The sequence below is a fragment of the Apus apus genome, chromosome Z (genome assembly GCF_020740795.1).
Source record: "Apus apus isolate bApuApu2 chromosome Z, bApuApu2.pri.cur, whole genome shotgun sequence".
Taxonomy (NCBI): domain Eukaryota; kingdom Metazoa; phylum Chordata; class Aves; order Apodiformes; family Apodidae; genus Apus; species Apus apus.
Window position 1 is genome coordinate 39,052,007 of NC_067312.1, and position 24,795 is coordinate 39,076,801.

At 36.9% G+C, this 24,795-nt stretch overlaps 1 protein-coding gene across 1 annotated transcript in view; it reads left to right on the forward strand.

The window, feature by feature from the left end:
- TRPM3 (transient receptor potential cation channel subfamily M member 3) overlaps positions 1-24,795 on the forward strand; it is a 278,305-nt gene that overhangs the window by 129,226 nt on the left and 124,284 nt on the right. The window contains exons 2-6 of the mRNA XM_051643557.1: positions 3,107-3,294; positions 6,684-6,763; positions 7,428-7,632; positions 16,287-16,500; positions 19,476-19,600. Of these exons, the coding sequence (XP_051499517.1) occupies positions 3,107-3,294; positions 6,684-6,763; positions 7,428-7,632; positions 16,287-16,500; positions 19,476-19,600 (812 nt within the window). The remainder of the gene's footprint in view (positions 1-3,106; positions 3,295-6,683; positions 6,764-7,427; positions 7,633-16,286; positions 16,501-19,475; positions 19,601-24,795) is intronic.

The window sequence follows — 24,795 nt, forward strand, 5'->3', positions numbered from 1 at the left end:
CAAATTTTTCCCCTTGCACTTCTACTGAGCTTGAGGAGGTCTGTAGGAGCCTGGACATCTACAGCAATTCTTGAATCTCGTAATTCTCCTTGATTCTTTTTGAAATGTCTGATAAACATTCCAGTTAATTTATCAGTGGAATGGATAATAACAACTGGTCACATATGCTTGGTCTATATATTTAGAAAATATGTAAAACATAAAAACAAATTTGCATTGCAGCATTATCAGAGACATAGTTTCATATTTCTGTTACCTTGCAGTAAGAAAAATATCAGATATGTCTAGAATCATAAACTATTGACTGAAAAGTTCCCAATTATTTTTAAATTATTTCTTCTAAGTACAGGATAAAATTACATCTAGTAAACAATGCTAACAGATAAAGTCTGTAACATACTGTAGTTTTAAGTGACTGCATTCTATGCCCTCCTACTCTGTACTGAATGCAGCTTGATTTTCAACACAATTCAATATCCTTCTTGGAACAACTCTGATGATAAAGTCTTTGGGAATTCAGTTAGAAGAACAAAATGTACAGAAGTATGGCTCTAGTGTGTAAAGGCCTGATTACCAGCCTCTAAGATATTTGCTAGTAGTAATAAACATCTATTAGAAAAAGAAATATTTTGGACAGGGACATCAATTCCTAATGCTTCAAACAAGAAATAAAAGTGCTTATAATGCTTGTAATTGGGCAATGCTGAAAGGAGGGGTAGAAATTTGGCTTGAGCACACCAAGTATTAAGGTTATATTCAAGTATTTACATCCTTTTTAGTAATCTAGCTACAGTAATTCACAAAAACAGGGTCTTTACTCACAGACAGTGGGATTTGCGTAAGTGCCCATTTGATTAAGGAGCACTAACTGCATCAGATTGCAATAGCACTGATCCAGTTCAGTCAACAGATGCTACTGCAAATCCAATCTGTAATTTGCTTCAACAATAATCAGTTGCCTGTCCAGCTGCTCTGCCCCTCTACAAGGTAGAGAAAGGCTTTTAACAACACCTCACTTTCCTCAGTGAAGCCTGTCATATAACCTGGCTACTCACTGGAGATAAAAAAAGTTGGGAAGCAGACAGTTAGAACTGCCTTCAGTTCTGCTCTGCCACTGATGTCACAGGTTTCTAGAATCGTCACTCTTAGCGCTCTTTTTTAAAATAATGTTAGTTCAGAGGTTAGCAGTTAAGCACCTCTGAATCATGTTAAAATCTGCCAGGATGTATCTTCCTGAAAAATATATATTTCTGATTAATGTTAAATCTTTGTTCTCCTCTTTTATGACGAGTCAGTACTGAGGTCACTACTCACTGCTATTTGAGAGATTGTTTCATTAACAGTGAGCTGGGTTGAAAATATAAGTAATGTGTAAGTTTGTAACATTAAATGGGCAACATCCAATTCTCTAAAAGCACTATTTTGCAATTGCACCACTGTGAAAAATAAAAACCAAACAACTATCTCTCTGTATTGGCTATTTCTTTATTACTTGTTAAAATATAGGAGTATCTTTGGCACTGGTAGTTTCATTGCCAGAGAGTTGTGAGATTAATATGTTTAAATGAACTCTGGCAGACAGTTAATTCTTCCTGTAGCATCAGTGGCATATGCTAACTCTACCTAAGTCCCTGTATATAAAACATCCGTCACAGTGCCACCCGGTGTCATATGTATATAACTCTCTTTGCTTCTATTGATTTCTTTTGACAAAAGATATGGCTTCTGTGCAGGTTACTTTTCAAGCTGAAGCCTGCATTCAAGAACAATCTCCAGAATCTTGCCAAGTCCAAGTACCAAAGTTTGACTTCGAAGACAGATTTGGATTTTCACTCAGCTACCTCGATCATGTGAACTCTTTCCTGCCCTTGCTCCTTCTTTGCTCTCTCAACCAAACCAAATTCCCTTAAAGAGATCTCACAAGAGATGCGCAGGGTCTCTGTTGCTCTGAACTTTGTGCTGGAGAAGTCTCACAGGTCATAGCTTGGCTGGAATAGAATGTGTATATATTTACATACAGAGTATGTAGATGAACATACTTCATTATATACAGTACAAATAAAATACATATATGTATTTTACACCAAATACTCAAGGAAGAAAAAAATGTTATGGATTACCCAGCCTAACAGAAGCTTCTCAGTATGTGTGATGGTATAAGAAGTATAGAAGTTGATGCATATGCTCAGCCTTGCCCATCCTGGGCCCAACACAGCTAATGTACATTCAGAATATTTCAGTGCTTGTGTATTCATCAGCATCAAGGGTGGACAGAATGTATTCTATACATTAGGTGGAGATTTATTGAAAAGACAAGGAGGGAATGTATGCATACGTAGGAGTAGAGAGGAATCCATACAAATTTGGGGAGGGCATGGGGAAGAGAGTAAAAATATTTTATGTTTGGAAAACTCTTGAAGTCGGTAATTGAACACATATAATTGCTCCGTACAAATAAAAATATATATATCTTAAGTGTTGTTCATATGAAAAGGCTATACTTTCATGTTGATATTAAGAGGGTACAGTAAAGAAATAGCCCCCAAGTTTGTAAACATTCAAGTTGTGGTTTAAATTGCTGACTTTTAAGTAAGCTGAAAACAATGCAGTTGCTTGTCTCTGAAAAACAAAGGTTTATGTTTATGACCTTTTGAAAAGTTATGTTCTCTACAGTATAGCAACTGTGGTGAGAAGCAGTGACAACCCCCAGCTTTGGAAAAATGCTGTTGTTGATTAATTGCAATATATTTCAACTGTGTATAGATTTCTCACAGTCACCCAATAAACACACTGTTTTCATTCTTTGGAGATGAACAGATCTCTCTTGTGTGCTCAGGTTCTTTCCAGTTTAGTACACTGTTTCTTTTGAAGGATTTTTTTCCCTGAGTTGAATTTAAGAACTCAAGAGCACCTTATCACACTTCACAAACTCGCTTTCTAAGGGGGAAAGAAGAGGGGGAAGGAAGCCCTTGAGGGCTTGCGCCAGTGGAATCCAAGTTCTCCGGGGATTTGTTTTTCTTTTGGTGTCAGATTAAATGTTCAAACCAAGCGGTGTTGTGAGACTGCATGTGAGTGTCCACCGAACCCTTAACAAGTCTAATCCCAGAGCAGCACATTCCAAACAGCTCGTGGGTGCAAGGGCTTCGCTCGCTCTCTCATCTCCGTGCCAGGACAGAGCGAGCACCTTGCTCAGGGGGCAGTCGCCGATCTGTTCTTAGAGCTGATCGCCAGCAGGGAAACGTGGACTGCAGAGTTCGCTCCAGGACACACTTAAACACAAAGTTTGACTCTCAGGTAAAGAAGAGGGAGAAAAAATGGTTTTGGTGGGATTTTGAAGCTTTAATAAGAGAGAGGGACTTAACACAGATCTAAGATATGAGTAAACTAAATCCAAGTATAAGTATGGCATGTACTTTAGGAATTCACTGTGGGCTTCAAGTTGTCTTATGAGTTAATGCTGAAGGAGTGCTTATGAAATAAGAGAAAGAGAAGATAAGCTTCTTGCTCTACTACTGTTGAAAATACTTTGCTATGCTTTTCTGAACTACTATTTTTCTACTTTATTAATTCACATTATGAGCAAAAGATTATCAATGTGTTGATTTCCTCAAGTTATCCTAATTTTCTTATGAAGACTCTATGGCAAGTAACTTAATATATATCTCTGAACCTTGTATTTTATTGCAAATTATCTCTGTTACAGAGATATAACTGGCACAGGGCAGTGAAATAAAATGCTTGCTTGCTTGCTTCCTGTGTGTCTCTTTCTGTTTCGAAGGAGAAGGAATTATGAAATTGCTAAATCGTGCTTACTGGCACTATGACTCTGACTTTTTTTAATCAGACTATTATTTTTGCAATATTACATTTGCAGAAGTATGATGAAAATTCAAATGCAAATTATCATTATGTATAACAGCTCAATTTCTATTCAACTTTCAAAGACAGCATGGAAAAGAGTAGGAAAACAAGCTTTAAATGTCAGTTTATTCAGTTTTGAAAGCTTGCTTGTATACTTAAGTAAGTTTTCAGTGAAGTACCTGTTATGGCACCTTTTTGTACTAGATCTTGAGGTTTAGAAAAATTGAATTAGTGAATACGCTATTTGGAATAGATACATTAGGTCTATGCAGTAAGTTTACCAATGTAAGAATTTTTTTTTGCAGAAAAGTATGTAAAATGTATTGAATTTAATAAAGGATGCTTTTAGGGAGTGTTGACAATATGAATTATAATCATATGCTATATGAGCTGAAGAAACTTTGGCTTATAAAAGATTTTCATGCTTTCTAGAGAAGATAAAGTCATGTATTTAATGTTAAAACTAACAAGATGAAGATAAAACTGCCACTATTCTATAAGTGTCCTTTTATTATCAAAATGTTTCTATAAATATGTTTATATATATTTATTTATATTTATATATGTTCAAAAAAGGAGATTCATAAATCTGCAGCATCTTGTCAGTGTGTGTCTTCTTAAGGCAATATGGAAAGCTCATTTAGTCTTGGAGCTTAAAGGGGTTAAAGTTAAAAAATATGTGGTCCATACTGTAAAGTATGTAACTTCAAATGTTGGCATTGCAATACCTGAATAATAATTGTAACTTCTTTGTTTCTCTACAACAAAACAAAGATAAAAGCCCTAATTTTCCCATGTGGTTTACTTTCAAAAGTTCTGCAGTAAGAGGGACACATGAAGTTCATAAAGTTTATTCTAGATGCTTTGACAGTTCTAGAAAGTTGGTTTATAAAAAGCCTTTATTTTCTGGAAAAGACTACTAAATTGAGAAATTACTCAGTGATGCCTTAGACTTCTAAGCTCATTTGACTGTATGGTATACAATATTTTGATGACGATGATGATAATTGTTGTTATTATTGCCTATATCATAGGCTTGTAAGCATGTAGCAGTTGTAATAAATTAGAACCTCAAGGTAACTTCTCCTACATAAACTGAATTTTTTTTTGCTTTTTCAGAATTTTGTTTAACTGTACTTTGCTTAAACATGAAACAAAACTTGCCCCACATTCTATAATATATTTTCTATTTGCCATGTTAAGAAAGAGCAATCTATAAATACAGTTCTCTTTAATGTTTTTAATATACTTTTATTTTTCCTGACAGTAGGAGTCTTAATAGGATGTCTGCCATTCCTATAAATTACAAATTTAGCAATTTTTTTAAAAATAAAAATGCAAGTAAAGTAAGGTAAAAATATTCTTATGTAACAAGACTTACCACTAGATCCAGCCAGGGATTATCTTCTCTAAAAAAGGCAAAAGAATATTTTTTTGTGTGCTGAGAGTGATAAAGGATGAGTATAACTAGAAATACTATGGTACTTCGTAGTTTATATTAGTGACATGCATTGACTCCAACAAACTTCCACAGTTCATTATTATTTTTGCAAGTCCCAGAAACCTGTGTTTCTGGGTTTAAACATGAAAAACAGGATGCAGATTGACTTGACAATAAGGTAACATAAGATAGTAAGGCAAGGTACTTTACACTCTAGTCTTGCAATTTCATATTTTGTCTTTTTATAGAAGTGAGATGCTCAGTTTTCCTTTATATTCTCTAAAGCTCATTTTACATTACTTAACCTTTAGGTAATTTTGTCTTTATTTATAGTTCTGTTTATGCTGTGAAATGAAATAGGTAACTTTACTATTTAAATACATTTTATGAAATTTATCTGTTTGCAATTAATTTTCAAAGGAAAATTTCACCTTATTTACTTACTAAATGAAAGAATTTAACTCTATCTGTGGGAATCTTTTAGAGAGATTCCCAGAATTCAGATTATATGGAGCGAGGACTGTCTAAATAGTTTTAAAAAGTGTTTCAGCACTCTGAAAGTCTTGTTTGTTGGGGTTTTTGTTGTGTTGTGTTGTTTGGGTTTTTTTTCTATCCATTTATCTTTCTTTTAGAAAAGATCTCCTGTATATGTAAAAGTTAAGACTATGCTGTAGGAAATTACTTACTTCTCTGCAAATATGTTGGGGAAGATCTTGAGTGTTATGAACAGGCATAGTTTCATTGAACTCCATCAGTTTTAGAGGTTACATCATCTCATCATTTGTAGCTTAAAGATTTTTGTGTCTCATTTCAGAAACATCTCTTCCTTTCCTTCTTTTTTTTTCGTCAAGAGATCCACATATGAAACTAGTTTCTGGCTCCATGATAAACAACACTCTCAGTACTTGTATAAACAATTGCATTAGAGTCATATTATAAGCTTTATTGTAATATACTTATTTTCTAGTTTCTGAGATTTTTTTTTATTTATTTAAACTGAGTTAGTTGTATCACTAAAATGAAAATAGATTAATTTTTTTTAAGTATTTTTAATGAACAGGTGTGTTTTTTCTCTACCATGTAAAAAGTTTTACAGTTTGAATGTATTCTTCTCCAGTGATTCCTACTATAAGAAAACAGATGACAGCATCAAAGTCATCTAGCTAGTGAATATGAAACAATCTCAAGATCTTGTGTTGGGTGCTTAGCTGTGGCGGGAAACCATAGTTCTAATGGGAAAAGTTTCTCTGTGCAAAATGTGCACTGTGTATCTGCAAAGTCAGTGAAGTTTTCTTTTATGTTTGAAGTTTCCCTTCAGTTGAACTATAAGTTGTGTTTAATAAACGAACAGAGTTTACACCTTTTCCCTTCTCTTTTTTAGGCACAGAAATCATGGATAGAAAGAGCATTTTACAAGAGAGAATGTGTTCATATCATACCCAGCACCAAAGACCCCCATAGGTAATGGTATACTATTTGTGTGAAAAATGGAACTCAGTTACCTGATAACGTTTATGTGCATGTGTGCATATGTATGTACATGGATGTAAATAGTTTTTAATTACTTATTTGACCAAAGGTGGTTGAATTACATCTGGAGTGATGTATTCCTGTGGGCACTTTTTCTTTAAGTATCAAAAATTATTTAATTAAAAAAAAAAAAAAGATACATCAAAGGTTGACCAGCACCTATGTTTGATTTATTTGTCCTCTTTCTTCAGTATTCAGTGCCTTGAATATTTAGCTAAATTGGATGCATGACACACAATACTATCAAAAGAAAATAATTGCAGTGAATTATCAATGTAAAATACATGCTAGTCCATGCAAAAGCTGGTTATTTGGCCTGGTGTCATTTTAAGACAGTAGAAAATGTTATTTAACTTCATTTTGTACATATTTAGAGCAAAGCATTATTTTATTGAAATGTAAGAGAGTCCAAGGTAAACAAGATCATAGAAAGAAAAAGTAGTATCTGCATTATGTTGCTTCTACAGTTAGAGGCTTCAGATAGCAGGGAAGCATTGAGCAGAGTTGAAAAGGAGTATGTTTTGCAGGTTTGTAGGCCATTTCTGTGTTCAGTTCATACATGCACATGACTCAGGTTTTCTGTTCAATGTCATAGGTGCTGCTGTGGGCGTCTAATAGGTCAACATGTTGGACTGACTCCAAGCATCTCCATTATTCAGAATGAGAAAAATGAAAGCAGGCTGGCTCGCAATGACATCCAGTCAGAGAAGTGGTCCATCAGCAAGCACACGCAGCTCAGCCCGACAGACGCTTTTGGAACCATTGAGTTCCAAGGAGGGGGCCACTCCAATAAAGCCATGGTAACCATGCTTTTATCTTAGATACATAGAGCTCCTAGCTCAAAAAAAGGCATTCACAAAACATCATTCTTTCTTAACTTCATCATAAAGTATTATTTAAAGACTGTACCATAGGTTTTAGTGTATTATGTGCCAAGAGACTGGTGAACAGGATTAACTATAAAAGAAGGTGTGCAGCATGAGGAGCTACCTTTATGAAGATTCAAGGCATGCTCATATGCTGCTATCTTGATTTTCTTCCAGCGATTCTTCAGCCCTCTTTTTCCAAATAACTTTAGAATTCAATTGTGGTTTCCCATTGCTGGGTGTGTCTGTAAGGCTGAGAAATTTGAAATATACCAAATTTCTTTTAATCTTCCTTGAGACATATGTTGAACCAGTTAGACTTACTGGTTCATCTTTCAATGAAATAAGAGGCCTAGTAACTGTCTAAGCTAGGAATTGGGAAATTTCTGTCCTATGCCACAGATTTCCCTCAGCAAGTTACTTTATCGTACTCCATACTATGGAGCAATACTGAAGTATAATAATCTGAAGGTATCGCTCCACAAAACTGGAGAGATGTTTCCACCACCCACACTAACCCATGCTTGTACTTGTGTGTGGCATTACATGAAAAGAAGAAGCTCTCTGTCTCTATCTAATAGGAAGCAACTGAGACTTTGAGAATGGAAGATGAATGTGTACCTAGCACATGGTGGCCAAGATGCTTGTTTGGGTGGCAGTGAGTGCAGAAGCAGAACCCCTGCGTGCTCTGCAGAATAACCTGCCCAGCAACCCAGAAGCATCTTTGCCTGAATTCTTCCCAACAGTTCTCTGAGATCTGTCATGGTACTAGATGGACTAGATGCAATTAAGAAGTCAGGTGCTATGATAGCAAGTACTAGATATTTTCCTTAGGTGGATGCATAGGTGCTGAAGATGGTATAATGACTTGAGTGGATTTTTCTGTTTGCTCAGGTAGATGGAAAAATGAGGTAATTTTTCTGAGAGTATCACAAACATCAGTTTATAACCAGTCACATAACCAGTCACATAAAAATCTGCAAGACCAGTGCTAGAGAGAGAATCTGATTCAGTAAATAACTTTTGTTTAAAGTGAATACATTTCCACCTCCCTCAGCACTGAAAGGAATCAAAGCATTCTGTTGGTATCTTCACAAGGAGTGGGAACAAAATAGAATGCTTTTCACCAAAACTCAGAAAAATTTGAAGATAGAGTAAGTATCATGCCATGAAGCATATATGGACACTTTGCATTAAATCTGTGTTTATGAGAAAGTGCTTTTTGAGTGACGTCCTAGAAGAACACTATAAAGCCATAAACTGCCCTGCTGACGTAGTCTCAGGTTAGTCAAGAAATGATGAAGGGTTTAGGGAAGCTGTTGATACCAATTTCTCTAGAGGATTTATGGTGAGCTGGCACAGTGCCATAAGAGAACAGGAGATGCTCCAAGGTACATGCTGTCTTCTCAAGGAAATATACTCAAAGTGAAAATGTGGAGATAAAATTGGAATTAGACATGAAGGAAAGAGAAATCTTGTCACAGAGTGCAGTCAGGAATGAAACTATGAAGAATTTAGAAAAAATAAGACAAGGAGGGGTTAAAAATCTGGGAAATCTAAATAACAACTTAAAACTTAGGAATGAATACAGACAATATGGAAAAATTCTGGATTTATTTTGACAGTACTAGAATCAGGAAGACAGCTGCATCTGCCATATATTTAGTCTTTAAGCCCTGCCAGGAACATGGGAACAACCAAATTCTTCATGTACTAATGAAGTCTAAAAGTTTCAGAATTTCAGTCATCCCACCAGTGCAAAAAATGCTTCAAATTAAACAATTCATTAAATATCTTTTTAATGGATGTCCTGCCTTGGTTACCACCAATGAGAAAAACATCTTTCACATGCCCAAAACTTTGCTAATCATTAGTTTTGTGGGTTTTTTAAAGGTAAACAAATGGAAGAGCTTTGTTATACTATGGTGTGTTTCTTACTGAAAACAGTATGAAGGTGTCCCTATGGTTGTATTTCCAACCCCAAACATTATTTTAGTGTAGATTATAGTAAAAGACCTGCCTAACTAGTTTTTGTAGTTTTATTAATAGAAAGAATGAAACTCCTGTTTCTGAATTTGCTGGATACAAGGTCTTTCTCAGAATAAAAAAAAACTTACGGAATCAAAAGATTTCTGTGACAGCAAAGAGTTTGCTTAGTCAAAGCAACCTCTCAATTTTGCCAGCAGATGAGAGGAATAAAGGGGATTAAAATTATCTTGAAAAATAAGGCTTGGAAAAGGAGAAAATGTATAATAACCTTTGGAAACATTCTTGTTCAGACATTCTTTTTGCAAACCCAAAACCAGAGAAACTGGAACACTAGGGAGAGGGGGAGAGAGAGAAAAGGGAGAAAACATGACAAATTAACATTTGTTCTTTTCCAAAAATTGCTACTTAGTTATTTTCTAGCTACTGGATATCCAATATCACTATAGTGTACAAGCTGAGTTTTGCTGACCATCATGGTAGGTTACTAGTGTGCCTATTGGCTAATAGAATAACCCTAGAAAGCAGTAAGACAGTAAGCTGACCAGGATCAAGGAAAGCCTGAGGGGACGAATTCACCACTTGTTCCTTACTTTATTTCCTGAAGTGGATGCCCACACATGAAAAATACAAAGCAAGGGAGACAAAGAACTAACTCGTATTATCTCAGTCTATGCTAACAGTAAAACTGGTATTTTTTTCTGAATCAGGCTACAAGGAATGAGATGGGATTTACTAATGAAAACTGTAACCTCAGATTTACAATTGGGAAAATTTTAGTTAATTAATGGGACAGATTAGGGTGTGTAAGACTGGCAGATAAGTATTTCCTCTATTGGAAGTAATAGAATTAGATTTTAATAATATGTACACAAAATTAATAGTAAATATATGTATACCTCATAGATATGTTTGCAAGGCACAAATACAGTGACAAAACATTAGATCAATTGTCACCAGAGAATTAACAGTGGCATTTTTAGCTGTGAAAATGAAAATACCACTAAAATTATAATAGAACATGTGCATTTGGAACAAAACAGAAAAATTATGTAGGTTGACATATTGCCAGTACAACTGACTGTGCCAGAAATTTCATTTCCACAGCCACATAGAACAAAAATTCTCAAGCAGCATGAATTTTGCTAATACCATATAATTGTTAAAGTATCTTCAGGGGGGCTGCATTAGCTACTTAAATCAATAATGTGCATAGCTGAAGGTTCAGTAAATTAGGCAGAAACATGTAGCCAAGATTAGATAAAACTGGTGAATGAGATCAATTTCTAAAGAAGCTTTTATTTCAGTCTTCATGTAACCACATGTTATCCTGAAATAGCACTGTGTTTTTAGATCTCTATCAATTTTATGTGTTCCTTACAAGTGGCTCATCCCATTGCTGTTTAAGAAACACATTTAACAATTTTGCTGTTCACATTTACGTTGTTTCTAGAGCAGATTTTCAATTTTGACAGTTTTAAAAAGATCTGAGAGGCACATGGAAATGCATATTTTAATAACAACTTTTGCAATAAATCTGTGGATTTTAAAAGTATAGAAAAACAAATAAAATGTAATCAACTTAATTAGTTGGCTCTTAGTACTTTAAGAAGCAACATGGATGAGTTCATCTACCTATATACTGGCAATATATTACCCTAATTCTATGAGCAGTTATCAAGCTAATGTGAGGAATTCCATCCTGATTATGAGCAATGTTCTGAACAATTTCAAAATAGATTCTGGTCATTAGCAGACCACTCCAGACAATCCTGCTGTGATGCATTTTGCACTGAATTTTTTACCAAAGTAAAAAAAAAATATGAAATTTAATATCTGCCTTTCTGCATATATTAAACTAAACTAACAATTAAAAAAATAACCCACCCTAATATTCTTTTATTAATTGACATGCCATTCAATTTATAGAGAACTGCTCCTTACAGAACTGAAATTTCTTTGATCATGTTTTTTAAGTTTAGATGGAAAATGGCTGCTTAAAAAGCTTTAGTGAGTTAAATGTCTTCCTCCTAATTGAATGAATTCCAATAATATATTTAACATGCACAATAAAAAGCTTGCATATGTTTGCAGCTGTAGAAGAAATATAGTTTACTTCAGCGCTATAAGATTAATCTTTCTTATAGTCCATGGAAACATGAAAGAACATCAGAAGAATTCCAGTGTACATAAAGTTTCTTAGACTTTTTAATATTAATTTCCTCAAAAAGTTATAGTTTATTACAGATATTTGGAAACCAGCCACATAAAATGTGCATTTCTGCCTTTAAAATATATTGAGCTTTATTAAAATTGTGCAAAAAGAATCTTAAAAGCCATCAGCGCTTTTGAGAGAAAAAGAGAAAAAGGGAGATAATTCTGTAACTTGCATAAACCACGGAAAAGGTAGCAAACAATTGTCTTATAGCAAATGAATGCTTCAAGAACATTTGCAGAATTTAAAACATGATATCTTACATGGAGAGAAAGTGGGAATACGACAGAGAACTAGCTTTCTGATGCCCATTTAAATCAATGAGGGTCCTTCCACTGACTGTTTAGTGGAACTTGGATGAGGCCTTAAGATGTTGAAAAGGATATTAATTTCTACAGAAACAGTCTTGTTTCAGTCCAAGTAACAGTTTTTATGTTGAATTCAGTGAGAATTTCATCAGGTCTGTTTTCTGTGTGAAACCTGCGCTTTGATGGAATTGGTCTTTAGCTTGAAGAAGTGTCTGCAGTGATGGAATCTCATTTAAGGCAGGTGAAATAACCACCTAGTACCTGTACTCATGAAAGAGAAACAAAGGCGTAACATTGGATTGCAGATCACAAAGTGTTCTCTGAAGAGTTTTTATATGAAGAAATACAGCAAAATTCTGAATCTTTCTATTTTATTCACTGAGACTCTCAGCTGCAATAATTCACTGTGTACTCTAATGAGACCGCAATGCTAGAGTAAGAGAATAGGAGTTTTACCACTCAGGAATTTCAACTTTTGCCACAGGGCATTGGACTCCAATTTGCAAGCATCGGACTGTTTGACTGATCATAGAATCATAGAATACCAGGTTGGAAGGGACCTCAAGGATCATCTGGTCCAGCCCTTCTGGATAATGCTGTATTTTATATGAGATGGCTCAGCACCCTGGGGCACAGTTACTGTTTTAGGAAACCACTTGATAAAAAAGTGAAATAAGTATTGGCATCAAATGGCACCCTTGCAGAGTACTTCTGTGCTAGTTCTGGGATCAGATGGGAATGACAACTTGAACCTGATGCTTTATCATTTCTCAATCAGGTCATCCTCAGGTTTTGTAGTTCAAAAGTGTACTTTTGCTTCCTATCTTGCCCTGCTCTGCTGACCCATAACAACTGACCTCTTGCATCCTATCATAAAGAAGGGAGTAAACAATTAGGCACTTGAACTGATGATTTCTACAGCTGGCAGATACAATAGACATGGAGTTTCAAGGTAGCAGGGCAGTGGTTTATCTTACGTTCTCATGTAAATTTTAAATATTCCTCTGGAGGCTATAGCAAATTAATTCAGGAACAGGAGAAATACTCAATAAAATTCCAAACAAAAAACAGAAATGCAAAGTATTCTGCTAAAAGATTGGGGGGGGGGAAAAAAAAAAAAAAAAAGGAAAAAATTGCCCTGAAAGTGTTTATTCATAATTTAATGTGTACCTTGAAAGTGATGACAAAAAAATTATCTTGTACTTGCTAGTTAACATGTTAAGTAATGACAAAAGAGTAATCCCAAGCATACCAAACTGAGAATTCCTCTGTAAGAACAAAAATTATCCAGACAATGATAAAAATCAAAGCCTATGCATCTGATGCCATTTGTGCCTTCATTTTAGTATCATCCTAGATGATGCAGTGGCCTGTTTTCAGCAAATTTATATGGCCATTACTAATATGAATTAACTTTAATTATTTTCTTACATCTCCCTGTCTGTCTTCACCAAAAAAAAGAAAAAGGTACCAGTGTTCCCAGGATCTAAACTCCATAGTTTCACCAGCAGATGTTGTGTGTAGAATCCCTGAAGGATGTTGTCTATGTATTAATCTCTACAGCGTTAACATGATGTTGCTCTTTGCAGTCTTTGCTTTCCCTGAAGACACAGCAAAGGGGAAAAAGGATCAGTCTCATTACAAGCCCTCTGGTGTATTAAAACTTTGATAGCCCTCAAATCTCAATGGAAATTAAGATTTTCTCAACTCCCAGGCAGAAAATTGAATGGGTTGCTACTGAGGATGCCATTCACGTATATATAAGCTCAAGGATACATTATGCTCTTGCTAGACATTAATATTGTATGTTCTTTGACTATTAGCTGTTATGAATTTTCCTGACTGCTGTAGATAATGTTACCTACGCGCTGCAATTAGTGTGCATTCCCTTGCTCATATTTCAGTTTGGCTGTGCCCCCGCTTACTGCACTGTGACTACTGGCCTCCAAAAATGTTAGGAATGGTTGTTCGCTCTGCAATAAACCATTCTTACAAAGAAACCTGACTATTATAAATTAATTCTGAAAAAAGTCAAGTCCCTCACTCTTACTCAACTAGAAGGGAGTCTATTTTGCTGTCATACAACTTACTGAGAAAGAATTTTTTGCCAAAACTGACGAGACATGTTAAAAAGGGACAAAATTACTACATAATACCTGTGGATGCTATACTACCTGGCGTGTTATTATAAGCAAGCTGGAACTAGGCATTCCTCTGGAACTAGGCAAATCTTTCATTCCTAGGCATGAAAGCAAAGGTGCCTGTGTTACACAGGCTGTGCTGAAAATCCACCAAGTGAAAGACTGCTGAAGTAACTCTATATGTATTGGTTCAACCAGATGTTTGACAGATAAGTGGCTTTCTATGAGCTATTTTATTCAATTAATAGGCTTCTTCCAGGTCTTACCAGCTATAGAAAAAAAATTATCCTCTTATGGCCCCTTTCTGCTATACACCCATAGTAAAAAAGTATCACCTGGCTTATCACAGGCTTTGTGAAACCCTTCATACCTTATCTGCAGAAGAGCCCAGAGAGAAGGGCTTGTCAGGAGAGTCAGGTGTGTGTGCGACATGGCAGTGCTGCAGAAATTTTGAAGGCAGTTGTTACATTTGAGCACACACAAATGGGCCTTGGGGCAAAATGCTGCAGATGTAGCACAGAAGAGCCTTGAAGTGGAAATATGTTTCAAAGCCCTTTCAGGATCCTGTGCCTTGTTAGGCAAATTCATTAATCAATAAAAATCAGTGTGTGAGCCATAAGCTAGCATCCATTCCTCTGAAAGGTAACTGTTTAGTAGTCTTGCTCAATTTAAACTTTTGTGTGCTTGAACAACCCAGCTTATTCCTGTTATTTCCTTCCTTTCAAAATTTTGTTACCTTGAAAATAAAAATCACGTAATTACCAAGACTGGAAAAGACCTCTAGGATCATCAAGTCCAGCCTATGACCAACACCACCACATTGGCCTGACCATGGCACTAAGTGCCACATCCATCCTTTCCTTGAACACATCAGGGAGGGTGCCTCCAACACTTCCCCGGGCAAACCATTCCAATGTCTAATCACCCTCTCTGTGAGGAAGTACTTCCCAAAATCAAACCTAAACCTCCCCTGGAGCAGCCTGAGGCCATGCCCTCTTGTCTTGTCGCTAGTTGCCTGGAAAAAGAGCCCAGCCCCCACCTAACTACAAACTCCCTTCAGGTAGCTGAAGAGAGTGATAAGGTCCCCCCTGAGTCTCCTCCAGGCTAAACAACCCCAGCTCCCTCAGCCTATCCCTGTGAGACTTTCCCTCTAGTCCTTTCACCAGCCTCGTTACTCTCCTCTGGACCTGCTCCAGCACCTCAATCTCCTTGAAGTGAGGGGCCCAGAACTGCACACAGTACTCGAGGTGAGGCCTCAGCAGTGCTGAGTACAGAGGGAGAATCACAGCCCTGCTCCTGCTGGCCACACTATTCCTGATACAAGCCAGGATGCCATTGGTCTTCTGGGCCACCTGGGCACACTGCTGGCTGATGTTCAGCCTGCTGTCAACTAGTACTCCCAGGTCCCTCTGCTGGGCTGCTCTCCAGCCACTCTTCCCCCATTCTGTAGAGCTGCCTGGGGTTGTTGTGGCCAAAGTGCAGGACCCTGCACTTGGTCTTATTGAATTTCATTACACTGGCCTGGGCCCATTGACCCAGCCTGTCCAGGTCCTCCTGCAGCTTCTTCCTACCCTCCAGCAGAGGGTAGAAACAAGTGTATGCACAGCTGTGACTCTGACTACCTAGGTCATCTTTGGCAGACCACTTAGATTTTTGCTCCAGTATTTGCATTAATTAATTAAAACTATACATCTTTCAAGCATTGCTAAGCATATTGAAACAATTGCTTTTATTTCCTAAATGAAGCTTGTGAATTCTAAGTGTTCCCTAGTCCTGGTTTCCTAGTTCCCTAAGTTGAAAAACCATCAAGTTAGCTATTAGTGATTTTGTCATAAAGGTTGCCTTTTTTCGTTGATCTATCGAGCGTACATCATAGATATTATACACCAGTGAGTATAACCAATTGTGTTTTCTTTATCACTGCCCTAATTTCTGCAGTATGTACGTGTGTCTTTCGACACAAAGCCTGACCTTCTTCTGCATCTGATGACCAAAGAGTGGCAGCTTGAGCTCCCTAAACTTCTCATCTCTGTGCATGGGGGCCTTCAGAATTTTGAACTTCAGCCAAAACTCAAGCAAGTCTTTGGAAAAGGCCTCATTAAGGCTGCTATGACAACTGGAGCATGGATATTCACTGGAGGAGTAAACACAGGTAACAGCAAGATTGAAATAAAAGCACAGTGGTATCTAGGAGATTTAATCTCAGAAAAAAAATATTAGGTCAGATGAAATTAAGAAACCATTCCACGTTTTGTTTTACCAGTGTTGTCTGTACTATGTGCGAACAAGAAAATGGCAGCTAACAGGGAATAAAGGGTTTGCTAAAGTATGAACAGTGCACTGGGGAGCTGAAAATAAAACCTCCTAGTGAGGCAATTATTTTAGCGTATTTTAAGTGAGTACTTTATAAGATCAACCGTAAGCTACAGGGAGTGCCTACTAAGCTGAAACCAAAGTCAAACTCTGATTACATAAAATGAAAAACATTTTCATCCAGAAAACATCTTTATTTTATCTTCTAAGATGATCTGAAGAATGAAAGGAAAAAGGGTTCTGTTCAGTGGATGTGGTGGAAAACTTCATTGTGAATTAGTATCACTTCTTCCTTTCTTGTAGATGGCTTGACTTAGTGTTTTTTGTATTACCCCTGCAGCAATCCATCTCTGTTTGAAGTTAAGTACATCTGTAACATACCGAATGGGTGTTCTAATGACTCAAGATAGCAGCTGGCCCAGCTTTGCTGGTAGACAGCATGTATATATTGGGAATAAGCTGCAAATCGTAGTTCCCCAGATAATAAATGTTCTGGAGTGTCTTCCCAGCTACCCGCCCTTAAGGAGGGAGAAATGACGTGGGAGTCAGGGGAAAGTCAAAGAGTTCTGCTAGAGATAAAGGCAAAAAGTTTTGATATAGAACTTGTAAATTCTTATGTCATTCTCATTTGCTGCAGTAACAAAGCTATAATTTATTATTTTAGTAAACCCACAGAGTGTATCCTTTTACCGTCTATTGAGAACATTGTAATCACTCTATCATGCATTAATTTTAGTGCGCCATGGATCAACTCCCATCCATTTTAGTCTGAACGGTAATAGGACACTTGGACTTTTTAGTTTCCAGAGCACATCAATAAATAAACAATATACAGTTTTATCACAGGAGCAATGCAAATATAGCAAAGAAGAGGCATAGCTTATGGAGTGCTAGATAGATAGCCAGACTCACATGTCTGTAATATCCTCCACATGCCTGTAGAACAAGGAAGAAAATTGAGTTAAATGTTGACCCATGCTCTGAGGTGATTATAGTTATGTTAGTTGCCACTACTCTTGTAGTGATGATAGCAAAGACAGATTTAAAAAAAAAACATTAGAAAACTGAAGATCTTGTTCACTCATTGCAGTGTGTTATCACAGGAACTGTAGCAAACAGACTACAGAAGCTTTTTGAAAAAGGACTGACTACAACATCTGCATTTGGGAAATGCCCAACTGCTTCATACCTTTTTTCAAATAATCATAGTTGCAAGCGCCAAAACAGTACAAATGAAAAAGGCAAGTCCACAAAATTACTGTTGGAAAGGATTATTTTTTATTTATTTCCTGTAATGGAAGTACCTAGAAAATCCTATGAAATTCAAGTTGCTACGTGTTTTTTTAACTACATATGACTCCAGAAGCAGTACTGCCTTATCAGTTACATCTCATTGCTGGTTTTGACCTCTGGAGCAAAGTAGTTGGTTTCTTCAGGTCTAGATTTTCCAACTGTGGAGGTGAAGTTTAAGTGTTCTATCTTTATGTGAAAGTGTACAAACTGAGCATTAATAAGTACAGTCTTTTCTGTTGATGATGAATTTTTAAATCAGATTTCCCTTAAGGAGACACTGAAATAATTAAAAAATCCTGAAATAATGTTGTTGGACTGGGAATCAGTACTGGGACAGAGAAGGTGCATATCTGGCTATAACCGTGACTGCTAATTGACTTAAATAAGTTGTTCTGAATATTCATGTCATGCCAAAAGTTATTATTCTAAACAACAAAAGTTTTTGCAGTCTGGACAGATTTTCTGCTTTGAATCCTTTGGGTTGCTGGATCACAGCCTAATTAATAGCTGATTGAATGTACAGGGTTTTGGTTTTCCTTTTCTACCACAGGAAGGAAATTAGACTCCAGGACTTAGAGGATTTGTTAGGCTGCAATGTTTTGCCTTACATTGTTCATTTATGCTGTAGAAAAAACTATGGCTGTTGTCTTTCCAATCTAGTCATCTTGAAAACGTGATCTGAATGAGAAGCAAACACAGAAACTGAGTAAGAGACAACACCAAAGCAAATTCAGAGGTCTGCTTCTGTGCAGCCACATCACAAAAAAATAGTTACACAGGGAGATACACAGGTTAAAAAAAAATATATTTTATTAAGAGGAAGGAGAAATTGTACTTGTCCTCTGCAGAGAGATACCACTGAAACACTGACAAAGCTGCCCAAAAGCATCAGAGGAACATTATTGGAAAGGACTTGGAAGAGAGCTGGGGAGAAGTCATTATCTCTGTGCTCACTTCTGTTTTCTCCCTGACTCCCAGGGTGGTTTCTGATACTCTGCTTGAAGTTATCTCAGATGACTGAGTTTGTTTAGATAGAGTAGTAGAATAGCTCACCACAAAGTAGTGTAATGATGTTTTCACATTTCCATCCTTTATTCAGACAAAAGGAAACATTTATACGTAAGGTATAGTTTTTTGGGGGCTTGTGAGGGAGGCGGGAAGGGTTGTTTGTTTTCCTTTGCTTCTTTCTGTGCTTGGGGAGGATACAAAGGCTTGCATGCACATATGTTTGTGAACACAAGTGCAGATAAACAAGTTACAGTTAGCTGTCAACACTTACTTTCTTATTTCTAGAGCTGTGTGATTATTTAATTGCTGCTTCATTTAGTATTTTTTAGATCAGATAAAATGGACTTATGCTATTACTGTGGTAATAATCAGTAGGAATATATTAATAGCTTTACATAATTGTAAGTATATGCACAGATGTTCCTAAAATAAGCACTCTATATTAAAACCTTACCATAGTGAACAAAAAGCACATAATTATTAATTTCTGATTTTTTGCTCTTTCTTTCCCAGGAGTCATTCGTCATGTTGGAGATGCACTGAAAGATCATGCCTCAAAATCTCGAGGGAAGATCTGCACCATTGGTATAGCTCCCTGGGGGATTGTGGAAAACCAAGAGGATCTGATTGGCAAAGACGTAAGCCCTATTTGGACATAGATCACTTCCAATATATATAAATCTTCCAGTTATTTTTCCTTTACATCCCTAACTTAGCAATTCCTCATACAATTAATGTTTGCAGTAGAAAATCAATACAGACACTGGTTTTCCATTGCACTCGATAGCAGTTTTGACATGGTAACAATAAAAATTCCTATACTGTGCATTCTTTAAAAATAAATTATAAAGAAATTTCATTAAATGCTATTATTGAAAACATTTTAAAGTTTCATCCTTAGAACACTACAGATGCTGAAAAGTCCATAAGAAAACACTAATTGCAAAGATCATAGTGTAATCTAGTTTGAAACAATACTATGATGCTTTTGATAAACTCAGAATTAAAACTGTCCCCCATATAACACACTCCATCCTATACATTTTCATTAATGTAATTGTGAAGAGACTTATAAATGGCATGAGACCAGACTTCTAAGAATCATTACTTCAGTCGCCTCTGAAGGGCAGAGTTGGTGTTTCTTTTTCATATCATTCTTAAAGCTATGCTGCGACTCAGAAGAATTAATCTCCCAAACTTAAATACAAGAATAGTTTATTTATATTGGTTGTATGTTACCTGAAGCTTTTCTGGACCCTCTTTTTCCTCACCTCTAGTTCATTTCCAGACTATTCTCTGGTCTGTCTTAGAAACAGTCTCTAACTTCAAGTGGTTAAGAAATATAGCCTTCATTCTGCATAAAAAATGCTTTTCTTGTCTACATTACTCTAAACCATTCTTCTCTGTATATTTGTCCATTAGCAGACTGGGGAGAGGAAGAAGATTCAATTATCAGTTCAGGTCGGAAGGAATTACAATGAGTATGAAGAAATTGATCCAACTGGAATTTATTGCCATTCGCTATTAACGTATAGCCATTAAGGGGAATTGTATTAGCATGGGGTTTTGTATGCTAACACCACCAGTCCTTGTATAATAGGGTTGTCAATATATAGAGACAATCAGGATGGGACTCTGCATCATCAATTATGAGTCACAAATTACCTCTTCTAAGATGCAGTGCAAAAGGTGGCTGACAGAAATGGCTAGTCACAAAGATGTGGTGCATCTCGTTAAAGTGTAGTGTATACATCCATTTCAGGTAACTGGTCTTTACTGACTGTACATGTAGTTCTGGAAACATTGCAAGAAGAAAGAAGGGAAGAAAGGACATCAAATTGTTTGCAGATTTTGGGACATCATTATCGCTTCATTAGTTCGTTCCACCTGTTATAAGGCTACCTACTTCTGTTCTCAGCTTGTCGCCACCTGTTAAACGGGCTTCGAAACATTCTTTTACAGAAAGACCTGAAGAAATAATTTAGTTTCCCAGGAGTTCCAGCCAACTGGAATCATGCCATTTATTCCTAATTTCTTTAAAAGATGTTTTCTCTTAATGTCCTTTTAATTTAAACAGGAAATAAAAAACTTGTGTGCTAATTTTTTATTTTTATTATTTTTAATTTAAAAAAAGTTTATGATAAAGCATAGGTTAATACTTAGTCTGATTATCAGACAGGAAATTATGCAAATTTAAAAAAACAGCAAAGGAAGCAAATTTGGGTAGTCTTACATTAATGCAGCCACAGTCATATCAGCAGGATTACAATTGCAGGTTCATCACTGAGAACAAAAATCATTCTGAAGTGTATCTGTGATAGACAAATTTGAAACTTTTCCTCCAAACGTCCTAGCCCCTAATATTGTCACTAAATGACTGATCAATGGCATGATGCACTGCTGAAGTACTTCTGGTTTTATCCATCTCAAATGGACATGTAACTTTATTGCTTTATGCTTACTGATATTGAATTTCATCTTCCATTTTATTGCCTAGTCAGGCTGCTTTTTGAAGACTTGCTTTAATTCTTCATAGTCCACAGAAATATCTGTAAGCTTTTCACGCTCATTAACCCTTAATCCATCAACTGTGTTGAACTGAATGTGACCCTGCTTGAGGCAGACCACTTATGTCACTAAATCTTCTTAGTAACACTCAAAAAAATCAACTTTTCCTACCTACTGCTTTTCCCTCCCTTCCCCTCAGCTTTCCCCAGTTACTAATTCCTGAAAGGGCTTTCCCTCTCTTATCCAATGTGTTCAGTTTCTTTAGAAGCATTTGGTGAGAAAGCTTTTTGAAAGCCTTTTGAAAATCAAAGAGTACTATACTGACTGGCTCATTAGAGGTGAATGCTGTGAAATTAACCAAGAGGGGGAAATATAAATACTACCATAAGCATGTAAAATGAATCATCATTAAGCAAGAAACAAAGGCCAAAAAGAATTATGCAGGGAGGGGAAGTCAACCAATAGTAAAAGGCCTGTCGAACTCTAGCATCCAAGTGGCTTTATGCCTATATGCACTATGTCTAGTTAAATTAGAATCAGAACTGAGTTGTCAAAATATACCCTTCTAGCATCAGACGGATATAGAAAATTGCCATAGTCATGGGAGGTGGAGTGGGGTGGAAATTATTGCCATTGCCCAGGGCATGTTGCCTCCCTGGGCCCCGTGGCAAGTCAGGCATGCTGAGCAGAGCTGTGCCTCTGTTAATGCTCCAGCCCTAGCCTGGCCTGTATTGATCTTGAAGTCATAGCTGAGGGGTTTTATTACATTTACCAGTCCATCCAAGTCAGTCAGCTCTTGGGAATCTCAAGGGCTTTCCTCAGAACCATATAGAGAACTGGCCAAGTTAAGCAAAATAGTCCTGTTGTTTTTATATTATGGTGGTTGAAGATCCTTAAAGAGACTTGTCTTACTCCAGTATTATAAAAGCAATGCAGCAGAAAAAAATGCCACTCTTAATACACTTAAATTCTAATTTTAAAACAAAACACACAACAGAAAGGTGGTTAGTTGCCTTATTTCCAGTTTTCTGATAGAAGAAATGAGGAAGTTAGGAGGTTTCCTCAGTCTTTTACAAAACTTGAACTATAAACAAGTTTATCCCGACATACAGAGCCACTCTTATTTGAAGAGTGTACTTTTTAAGTCTACATGACATGCACATCTTGCCCTTAGAGTCTTTTCACTCCTCATTTGGGTTGAATCTCTAATCATATCAGTAGGAACAGTGTCTGAATGAGAAAGAGAACACTGAGTTTAGTACTTTCCTTTTGCATAATGAAGTAATTCAAATAAGTTTCATTTTAGTCCAAAGAATCTATTTTAGACTTAAAATATGCTATTTTTGTGTGACTCAGTGAAAAGGACATTTCCAGCTTACTATCATATGTCATGGATCAGTCAAGATGCTGTAGTAGATAACCTACTAACTTAAATACAATGCATTTTTTTAATAATTAAAATTTTGAGGGGGAAAAAAGATCCCTTTTTCTTACTGAATAATTGAAATTAAAATTGAGCTTTGGTGCTGCTATGCTGAATCATTACAAAGCCCATAACACTCATTCTTCCATGTCTGCTCTAAAAATCCTTCCACACATGGATCCAGCAGGTTGACATAAGGAGAAATTAATGAATTCTCTACAGATTTCTTGGGGTTTATTTATCTTCCTTATAGTACTGTTATCATCGTGGGTTATGGTGTATTTCTCTCCCAGTATTACATCATTGATCTTTAAGTTACATTTAACAGCTAGAGTATGACAAAACTAAAACTCAGAAGAGAGTTAGGAAAAAGTTTAGTATTTATTATATTTAAGAAAGGTTTTACCTAGTGAAAAGGAAGCAATAGGAGCAATCTTTTATAATTTAGTGTAGCAGAATGCATAATCCAAAATAAAAGCCTATTTGTAGACTTGTGCATAAACGGATAAAAGTGCTACATAGAAGCAAAAGTGCTATAAGAAAACTACTTTCTCACAGCAAATGTATATATGTATAATAAATGCATATTTATTACATCAATATATATTCTATAACATAGAATCATCATAGAATCATAGAATGGTTTCTGTTGGAAGGGACCTAGAAGATCATCTAGTTCCAAACCGCCTGCAAGGCCAGAGACACCTCCCACTAGATCAGGTTGCACAAGGGCCCATCCTACTTGGCCTTGGACACCTCTGGGGAGGGGGCAACCACAATCTCCCTGGGCAACCTGTGCCAGTGTCTCACCACCCTAAGAATAAATCTAACATCTAACCAAAATCTCCCCTCTTCTAGTTTAAATAACTACCTTTCATCCTATCACTACACACCCTGGTAAAAAGCCCCTCCCCAGCTTTCCTGGCCACTATGAGGGGCTGCTATGAGGTCTCCTCAGAGCCTTCCCTTTTACAGGCTGAACAGCCCCAACTCCTTCATCCTGTCTTCATAGAAGAGGTGCTCCAGCGATTAGATCATCTATGCGGCCTCCTCTGGACTCACTCCAAGAGCTCCATGTCCTTCCTGTGTTGAGGGCTCTAGAACTGGACACAGTACTCCAGATGCGATCTCACGAGTGCAGAGTAGAGGGGCATGATCACCTCCCTTGACCTGCTGGCCATGCATGTTTTGGTGCAGCCCAGGATGTGGTTGGATTTCTGGGCTGCAAGTGCACATTGCTGACTTATGTTGAGCTTTTCATTTACCAGCACCCCCAGGTCCTTCTTCTCAAGGCTGTTATCAATCCATTCTCTGCCCAGCTGGTATTTGTGCTTGGAATTGCCCCAACGCAGGTGCAGGACCTTGCACTTGGCCTTGGTGAACTTCATGAGGTTGGCATGGGCCCACCTTTAAAGCCTATCAGGGTCCCTCTGGACCTTTCAGCATGTCAACCACTTCACATAGTTTGGTGTCTTCAGCAAACTTGCTGAGGGTGCACTCAATCCCACTGTCTATGTCACTGCCAAAGATGTTAAGCACCACTGGTGCCAGTAGTGAGCCCTGAGGAATGCTATATATTACAGCTGCACTGAGAAAGGCTTATTTTCATCAGCACATCAAGTCCTTGTCACTGCTTTTCCCTGATCCCATCAGAAAATGCTTCATCATAAAGAGCTTAACTCTGCCAGTACCAAGTCCCCTTCATTTTTAGAATACCAACTAGCTCCGTGAGATTACCAAAGGTCATTCAAACTAGGAAAAATGCGCACTCAAGATGTATTGTTGCCTTAGAAGTATGTCTCCTTACCATCCATGTATATGAAAAAAAAAAGTACCCCATATAGCTGTCAAGCCAGAACTCACCACTTCAAATTTGCATTGTTGAAACACATTCTGGTGTGT